Source organism: Chiloscyllium plagiosum, chromosome 22 (genome assembly GCF_004010195.1).
Source record: "Chiloscyllium plagiosum isolate BGI_BamShark_2017 chromosome 22, ASM401019v2, whole genome shotgun sequence".
NCBI lineage: Eukaryota > Metazoa > Chordata > Chondrichthyes > Orectolobiformes > Hemiscylliidae > Chiloscyllium > Chiloscyllium plagiosum.
In genome coordinates, this window is record NC_057731.1 from 44,502,392 (window position 1) to 44,512,326 (window position 9,935).

The 9,935-nt window shown below is 42.2% G+C and overlaps 1 protein-coding gene across 5 annotated transcripts in view; it reads left to right on the forward strand.

Annotated features, from left to right (window-relative positions):
• LOC122561273 (solute carrier family 2, facilitated glucose transporter member 9-like) overlaps positions 1–9,935 on the forward strand; it is a 233,365-nt gene that overhangs the window by 201,265 nt on the left and 22,165 nt on the right. For all 5 annotated transcript variants that reach the window (XM_043712911.1, XM_043712913.1, XM_043712910.1 and 2 more), the window contains 3 exons: positions 4,364–4,524; positions 6,252–6,376; positions 6,883–7,028. In XM_043712911.1, coding sequence (XP_043568846.1) covers positions 4,364–4,524; positions 6,252–6,376; positions 6,883–7,028 — 432 coding nt within the window. The remainder of the gene's footprint in view (positions 1–4,363; positions 4,525–6,251; positions 6,377–6,882; positions 7,029–9,935) is intronic.

Here is a 9,935-nt window from a genome sequence, read left to right on the forward strand (position 1 = left end):
ATCATTCTTTTTGGGACAGAGATTAGAGGAAATATTTTTCCTCAGAGGTTGTACAACTTTGGACATTTCCTCCTCAGAAGACAGTGGAGGTGGGGGTCATTGAGAATTTCTAAGAGGAGATGGATAGATTCTTGCAAGGCAGAGAAATCCAGGATTAGCGGGGGTGGGTGGGAATGCAGAATTTTAAAAATAAGGCCATGAGACACAGGAGCAGAAGGAAGCCATTCAGCCTGTGGAGCATGCTCTGCCATTCAGTGAGACCATGGCTGATCTGATAACCCTCAACTGCCTTTTCTCCAAAAGCCTCAGTCCCCTTACTAATTAAAAATAGGTCTATCTCAGTCTTGAATATACTTAATGACTCAGCCTCTATCATAAACTATTTCACAGATTCATTACCCTCTGAAAGAAGAAATTCTTCCTCATCTCTGTCTTAACTGTATGACCCCTTAATCTGGGATTATGTCCTCTGGTCCTACACATTCATACAGGGCAAACAACCACATCTACACCATCGAATCCCCTAGCAATGTTTCAATAAGGTTGCCTCTCATTCTTCAGAATTCCAATGAGTACAGGTGCAAGATACAAAATCTCTTCTCATAACACAGTCCCTCCATACCTGGTGTCAGCTTAGTGAACCTTCTCTGAACAGCCTCCAATTCCAGTATAGTCTTCCTGCGATAAAGGGACCAAAACCGTTTCCAGGTATCTGGACTTCAGTAAGATGTTGAACAAGGTTCGTCATGGTAGACTGGTTAGCAAGGTTAGATCTCATTGCATACAGGGAGAACTAGCCATTTGGATACAGAACTGGCTCAAAGGTAGAAGACAGAGGGTGATGGTGGAGGGTTGCTTTTCAGACTGGAGGCCTGTGACCAGTGGTGTGCCACAAGGATCGATGCTGGGTCCACTGCTTTTTGTCACTTATATAAATGACTTGGATGTAAACATAGGAGGTATAGTTAGTAAGTTTACAGATGACACCAAAATTGGAGGTGTAGTGGACAGTGAAGAAAGTTACCTCAGATTACAATGGGACCTTGATCAGATGGGTCAATGGGCTGAGAAGTGGCAGATGGCGTTTAATTTAGATAAATGTGAGGTGCTACATTTTGGAAAGTTATATCTTATACAGTTAATGGTAAGGTCCTGGGAATGTTGCTAAACAAAGAGATCTGGAGTGCAGGTTCATAGTTCCTTGAAAGTGGAGCTGCAGGTAGATAGGATAGTGAAGAAGGTATTTGGTATGCTTGCCTTTATTGATCAGAGCATTGAGTAAAGGGGTTGAGGGGTCATGTTGCGCTGTGCAGGACATTGTTTAGGCCATTTTTGGAATATTGTATGCAATGCTGGTTTCCCTCCTATCAGAAGGAAGTTGTGAAACTTGAAAGGGTTCAGAAAAGATTTACAAGGATGTTGCCAGGATTGGAGGTATTGAGCAATAGGGAGAGTCTGAATAGGCTGGGGCTGTTTTCCCTGGAGCATCGGAGGCTGAGGGGTGATCTTTAGAGGTTTATAAAATCATGAGGGACATGGATAGGGTAAATAAACAAGGTCTTTTCCCTGGGGAAGGGGAATCCAGAACTAAGTTTCGGGTGAGAGGGGAAAGATATAAAAGGGATCTAAGGAGCAACTTTGTCACGCAGAAGGTGGTGCGTGTATGGAATGTGCTGCCAGACGAAGTGGTGGAGGCTGGTACAATTGCAACATTTAAAAGAATCTGGATGAGTATATGAATAGGAAGGGTTTAGAGGGATATGGACCAATTGCTGGCAAATGGGGCTAGATTAGGTGAGGATAACTGGTAGGTATAGACAAGTTGAACTGAAGGGTCTGTTTCTGTGCTGTACATCTTTATGACTCGATGTAGTATAACCAATGCCTTGTAGAGTTCTAGCAAGATTTCCCTATCTTTATGCTCCATCCCCATTGAATTAAAGATCAATATTCCATTTACTTTGCCTACCACTTGCATCCTACCTTTTGGGCTGAGGACTAACAAATCTCTCTGTGCTGCAGCTTCCTGCAATCTTTATCCATTTAATAATATTCAACTCTTTTATTCTTGATTCATAACATAATAATTTGGAATGTTTTATTAAGTTTTAAAATGATGTTGTTCATTCTGAAGCTAGGGTCTGAAATCTAAACAAAGGTAACTGTGGAGAAGTTACTGGATCTGGATAATACATTAAAATATTTAATGATGGACAGGCAATTGTTAATAGTTTAAATATTAATACATGATGGACAACAAACGTATATTCCTTTAAAGCGCAAAATACAACTGACTCACTTTCATTACAAGGCACCCATGGCTAACAAAGGAAGTTAAAGATCACATTAAAGATCAAAGGAGATGGTTTATAAATTTGTCGAAAAATAGTAAACCTGAGGATTGGGAATATTTTAAAATTCAGCAGATGAGGAACACAAACTGATAAAGGGAGAATAGATTTTCATGTAAACTAGCAAGAAACATTTAAACAGACTGTAAAAACGTCTGTGTGTACACAGGAAAGAAAAGATTTGTAAAGACAAATGGAGCCTACTACATACAGACTTAAGGGAATTTATAAAGGGAAATAGGGAACTGTTAGAGAAGCTAAATAATAACTTTGTGGTCACCTTCACAAAGGAAGATGAAAGAAATCTCCCAGAAATAACAGTGATCCAAGGAAGAAGTGAGAATGAGGAACTGAATGAAATAATTATTAGTAACAATAAGTAGGAATAAACATAATAGTGGGACCAAAAATTAACAAATTCCTGACACTCAAAATATACATCCCAGAGTATTGGAAGATGTAGCTATAGAGATAGCAGATGCATTCATGATCATCTTTCAAAGTTCTACACATTTTGGAATGTTTAAACATTGAAATATTGACCTCATTATTTAAGAAAGAAAGGGGAGAGTAGACAGGGAATTATAGACCTGATAGCCTAACATCAGTAAGTGGGAAAATACTAGAATCTGTGATGAAGCATGATATAGTCATAGAGATCTATAACCCAGAAAAAGGCTCTTCAGCCCATGGCACCCAAACTGGTCAAAAAAAACCACCTAAGTATTCTAATCATATTTTTGAGCACTTGGCCAAAGCCTTGGCATCACAAGTGATAACTGAAAACTTAGAAAATAGTTATTTGATTAGGCAAATCCACCATTTTTGAAAGGGAAGTTGTCTTTGACAAATCTGTTGAAGGTTTTTTTCAGCCACTGGCAGAATGGGTGAGGGGGAACCTGTGGGTGTGGTGTGGTTAGAATTACAGAACGCTTCTGATAAGGTCCTACACAGAGATTAGTAAACAATATTAGATCACATGGAATTGGGGGAAATATAGTGGCATGGATTGAGAATTAATCAACAGATAGAAAACAGAAAGTAAGAATAAATGGGTCATTCTCGGTTGGCAGGTTGTGGCCCAGTTGGGTACCACAAGGATCACTGCCTGGGCCCCAGCTATTCACAATCCATACCCAATGATTTGGATGGAAATGTGAATTGTGAGGATGATGCAAAGAGGCTCAAGGGAAATTAGACAGGCTGAGCGAGTGAGCAAGAACATGGAAGATGGATAAGTTTGAGGTTATCCACTGTAGTCAGACAAACGGCAACACAGAATATTTCTTAAATACTGTGATATGTGAGAGATTGGGAAGTGTTGATTTTCAAAGGGATCTGCATGTCCTTGTCCATATATCACTGAAAGCTAATATGCAGGTGCAACAAACCGTTACAAAGGCAAGTTGCCCTTTACCACAAGAGGGTTTGAGTACAGGAATAAAGATGTCCTGCTTCAGTTGTGTACAGCATTGGAGTAAGGTGCACAGTTTGGGCTCCCTTACCTGAGGAAAGATATACTTGCCATCGAGGGAGTGCAGTGGAGATTCACCAGACTGATTCCTGAGATGGTGACACTGTCCCTGAAGAGAGCTTGAGGAGATCAAGCCTCTGGATTTTAGAAAAATTAGAGATGGGCTCATAGAAACTGAGAAAAGTCTTACAGGGCATGACAGAGCAGATTCAGAAAGATGGCTTCCGCTGTCTGGGGATGTCTAGAACCAGGGGACACAGAATAAAGGGCAAAGACTGAGATCGGGAAGAATATCTTCACTCAGGCAGTGGAATCTTTGGAATTCTCTATCCCTGAGGTCTGTGGAAGCTCAATCACTGAGTATGTTCAAGACAGAGACTGCTAGATTTCTAAGTGCTGATGACATCAAGGGATATGCAGATGGTGCGTGAAAATGGTATTGAGGTAGATGATCAGCCATGATTTAAAATGATGGAGCAGAATTGAAGGGCTGAATCCTGCTATCGTTCTGTGTCTCTATTGAATTATTTATTCCCAGTATATTAAAGGTTTCTACAATGACACATTCCTGGAACGATTCAACCAGACCTTACCCACCCCTCACTTGGTGCTGCTATATTCAGCAACTGTCTCGGTGTTTGCAGTCGGTGGGATGATTGGCTCTCTGCTCGTCGGGCTGCTTGTGGCAAGGTTTGGTCAGTAAGTATCATTAGCGTCGCCCGTTCTCTATCCTTATCTCAGCTCTGCTGCTGTTGAAGCCCTCATTTTTCTTTTTGTTACCTCTGGACTTGACTATTCCAACACACTCCAGGCCAACCTCTCCCATCTCACCCTCCATAATCTTATTGAAAACTCTGTTGCCTGTGTCTTTCCTCACATCAAGTCCCAGTCCCCAATCGCCCCATGCCCTCTGACCTATATTGGCTGCAATGTTTTGCTTTTAAAGTCCTCCTCCTCTTCATTTTCAAATCTCATGTGGACCTCACTCTTCCCTATTTCTCCTCCAGCCAACAAAACTTCCAGGTCGCCCTGTTCCTCTAATTCTGGTCTCTGAACACACCCCAGCTTTCAACACTCCACCATTGGTGGCCATGACTTCAGCTTTCTACACCCACAGCCTGAGAATTCCTTCCCTAAACCTTGTTTCTCTCTACTTCTCCTTCCTCTTTTAAGATCCTTCTTAAAAACTACTTCTTCAGTCATGAGTCTTTGGAATTCTGTCCTGAAAAAGTGGTGGAAACAGAGTCCTTTGATATTTTTATGACAGAGATGAAGTGATTCTTGTTAAGCAACAGGGTGACAGGTCACCAGGATAGGTGATAATGTGGTTTTGAGGTTACAATAAGGTCAGCTGTGATCTTATTGAATGGTGGAGTAGGTTCAACAGGCTGAGTGGCCCCTCTTTGCCTCTGATTATTTGTAGTCTTCCTGTCATTCTCCCTTTATTCTTTATTATTTTTCCTCATTCTCATTTTTCTGACTCTCATTCTTCCATTTTCCTCTCAGTCTGTCTCTCATTTCTTGCCCCTCTCAATTATTCTCATTTTATCACTCTTTTTGTTCTGTTTTTCACTCTCTCACTTATTCATTCTCCCTCAGTCTTTCATTTCTCCCTTTTTCACTCTCTCTCTCTTTCTCATGCAAACTCCTGAAATTGTCTCAGGATTCAGAAGAGGGATCCTTGCTGATTTCCTAACCTGATGGTTGTGCATTTCCCACAGAGTGAGACAGTGCTTGGGCTGAGACTGAGTTCACTCCGCACAGCCTGGGAGATCTACCTGAAGTCTTTTGTACTGTTTGCCAGGGGACCACTGTAGAAGGGTGCAACTCCCACCTCAACTAGAAATCCTGCTGTCTGCTCTAAGCAGAACCTAACATTGTTGAGAAGAAGGAATGATCTATCATGTCTTATCACATTGAATAAAGAATGACTTTATTCAAGGACCAGGGTTTAAAAGATTAAGGAATGATCTAATCAGAGTGATTAAAGATTTGATTGCATTGGTAGGGAGTACCTTTTTCAGAACTAGGGAGTTAAAATTCGAGCCAGGCTGTTCAGGGGTGAAGTCCGTTATGTCTTCCTTACACTGAGGGGAGTGGGAGTCTGGCAATCTCTCTCCCAAAAAAGATGTTGAAACTGAGAGGGAGAGGAGAGGGTGAAATAAAAGCAGAAAGTGCAGGACAAAGTCAGCAGCTCTGGGAGTGTCTGCGGAGTGAGAAGCAGAGTTAATGGTTGGAGTCCAAAGACTCTTCTTCTCCTCCTCCAAAGAGTCATTCTACAAAAACTTAAATAAAATAAAAATATGGATTTTTAACTGAAGGGTAAGCAAGGACACCAGCTGTCCTGAGAATTGCATGAGGATTAAATCTTGCAGGTCATGTTTGATACTGTGTCTCCCACAAACATCTCTCCAATTGATTGACAGGAAGGGCACCCTTGTGTACAGTACGTTCCTGATGTTAGTAGCCGGACTTCTGTTGGGATTCAGCCGAGTGCTGCATTCCCCGGAAATGGTCATCTTGGGACGCTTCCTGACTGGGATCCATTCAGGTAATGAGGTCATTTGCAGCTCACTCAGTCATCACTGCCCCACTTGGGGGTAACTGTTAAGAGTAATAGAGTCAGTCAGAGAGGTGTGTGGTGGCAGAGAGAGAGAGAGAGGAGGGCACAGATTGAGAGGGGATAGAATGGGAGGGATTGGGACAGATTGAGGGTGAAGAGTACGTGGAGCAGAGGCGGAGGGGCAGGGAGAGAGTGGGCAGAGAGATGGAGAGGGGAAGGCAGCAGGGGAGACAGAAATGAGGGATGGATTGCAGGAAATGCACACAGAGGGAGAAACAGAGAAAGATGCTCACAGACCGAGCGAAACAGGGAGGAGACTATTAAATCGGGAAGAGAGAGGATAGATAGAGGCACAATGACAGATAGAGAGAAGGAGGAAGGAAGAAGGATAGGGATGATTCTAGAAATGACAGGTTGGTAGCTTTGAAAGGTTGTACCTTTACTGCTGATACCAGCTCCTGATTAAACCTTTCTCCATGTTTTGCTATCTCCAGGTATTTCACTCAGTGTGGTTCCGATGTATCTGGGTGAAATTGCTCCCAAAAATCTGCGAGGATTCCTGGGTTTAATTCCTACTATCTTCATCTGTCTGGGAGTGTTTGCAGCCCAAGTGCTGGGACTGAGTGAGTTGATGGGGAAGGTAAGCCTTGTGAATCCGAGTCAAACCTCTCACCTTCTCTCTCAGCCCAGCCCAAGTTTATTCAGCGTTCTGCCTCTGAGGTCTCATGGTAAACACTGAATCCTTTCAATCTCTGACAGCTGATCTGAATTTGTTTTGAGGATGGCTTCAGGGAGCACTGCTTCACCTATTATCTCAGTCTGACAAAGAGCTAGATGGCACAACAGCACGGAAACGAATTTGACGCTATCCCTCTCCCAGCTCTTGGAGACTGAAGCAGTACATTGAAAACCTTGTTGTGGTGAAGAGTCACTGGACTCAAAATGTAAACTCTTGCTTTCTTCCCACACATTCTGCCAGACCTGCTGAGTTTTGCCAGCAATTTATGGTTTTTATTCCCAACTTTATTGATACCAAATGAATTTCTGAACAGAGATTTTGTGCCATCATGAAGTTCCCTACCACCACATGCTGCTATTTTTACTTCCATCATGACACCTGATTTGGTCCCTGCCTCATATCACCTGCTGCTGAAACCCTCATCGAGACCTTTGTTACTTCCAGACTTGACTATCCCTGTGCATTGCTTGCTTCTTCCGTGAGATATATGTTACATGTGATACGAGCATTGCTGGCTAGGCCAGCACTTTTTTGCCTCTCCCTAACTGTCCAGAGATTAAATATCTGTCTAACTCAGCCTTGAATATATTTAATGATCCAGACTTGACAACTGTCTGTCGTAAAGACTCCCACATTTTCATTCCCCTCTGAGAAAATAAATTCTTTTTTTCCCGTGTCTTAAGTAAGTGACCTCTTTTTCCTGAGATGGTGTCCATTAATCCTAAACTCCCCCACAAAGGGAAACAATCCTTCTGCATCTATCCTGTCAAGTCCTCTAAGAATCACTTATGTTCAGTAAGGTCGCCTCTCATTTTTCTAAATTCTAGTGCGTACAGGGCCAATCTTCTTCTCATAAGTCAGCCCTACATACTCAGGACAAAGATTGCGAAGCTTTTTGGAAATGTTTCCAATTCCATTATATCTTTCTTTAGTTAACAGGCTCAAAACCATTCACAGTATTCCAGTTATTGTCTAACTAGTACCCTGTAAATTAATTAGCAAGCCTTTCCTACTTTATACTCATTCACTTTGAAATAAAGTCAACACTCTCTTTACCTTCCCATTACCTGTTGAACTTGCATATTAACTTTATGTAATTTATACTTGAAGACTAAAATTCTTATCTGCTGTCACTCTCTGCTTTGAACTAATATCCAGCCGCTCTAATTTTCCTCACAAAGAGCATAACCTCACATTTTCACACATATATTCCAACTGCCAAGCTTTTTCCCACTTGCTTAACCTGTCTAGCCACATTGCTGGCCTGGGTCTGGAGTCATGAGACCAGGTAAGATTGGCAGATTTCCTTTCTTCGAGCGCATTAATTTGTGGGTTTTTATGGCAGTCAACAATGGTCACCATCAGGCTAACTTTTGTTTAAATTTCAATTCAAATTTCATCATCTGCCATGGCATGATTCAAACCAATGTCTCCAGAACATTAGCCTGGGGTTCAGGGTTCCTGGGTAAGTGACCTTGTCACCATGCCACCACCTCCTCTTAAACTACTTACATTCATCCAAAATGGCTGCCTGTGACCTCACTCACATGGTTCCATTTCCCTGTGGTCACTGTGGGGCTAACTGGCCCTCATTAGTTCCCACAGTGCCTCAATGTAAAATTCTCATCCTTGTTTGCAAATCCCTCCATGGCCTCATACCTCCCAATCTCTGTAATCTCCTCTAACCCTATGGTTCTCCAAGATATCTGTGCTCCTCTAATATAAATATCTTGACCAATGACTATGCCAACTATTGTTTGGAGTCCAAGCTGAGGAATTTTCTTCTCACAGCTCTCCACTTCAGTACTTCACATTCTTCTTTAAAATTATGTCTTAAAACCTACTTCTTTGACCATGCTTTTAGTCACCGGACACAATATTTGACTTTACAAAAAGCAGTGCTTCTTCAGTACTGACTCTCAGACAGTTCAGTACTCCCTCAGTACTGACCCCCCAATAGTGCAGTACTCCCTCAGTACTGACCCCCTAATAGTGCAGTACTCCCTCAGTACTGACCCTCCAGTAGTGCAGTACTCCCTCAGTACTGACCCTTTAATGGTACAATGCTCCCTCAGTATTAATTCTGTGATAGTGCAACATTTCCTCATACTGACCCCTGCCAGTACAGTATTCCCTCAGTACTGATCTCCTAGCATTCAGTGCTTCCTCAGTACTAAGCCCTTGACAATATAGTACTCATTCAGTGTTTACTCTCCAACAGTGCAGCATTCTCTCAGTACTGAGCCTTTGACAGTGTAGTGCTTCCTCTGTTCCGACCCTCCAACAGTGCAGTAAATCTTCAGTACTCAGTACTGTGCCATGCTGTGTGGAGTTGTGTTTAAAATACCACAGACTCAGAGACAAGATTGTTACTCACTGGGTCACAAAGTGTGTACAAGAGAGCACAGAATGCTGATGTGCAGACTATTGGTCCAGTCTCTGGCCTGGAGCTGCAATCCTTTATAAATTATCTCACTATGAAATTTTTGTGTTCCAGTTAACTGCTTCTCCCCAGTTTCTTTTCTGTGCACAATGGTGTATTTATTTTTACGTGAATACCTATAGAGCTGAGAGAGATTCTCAGCTTTTAATAACCTATAGATTTCTAGCCAAAGTCTCTTGTTTTGGAAACTGCACCAACTAATTTTTTAACTAAGAACGTGACTGTGTTTTCACTGAACTGTCCTGAACTCCTGTATACCTGCTGCAATCTATGTATACTCTATTATATTTGACCTTTGACAGAAAGGGCGGCACGGTGGCACAGTGGTTAGCACTGCTGCCTCACAGCGCCAGAGACCCGGGTTC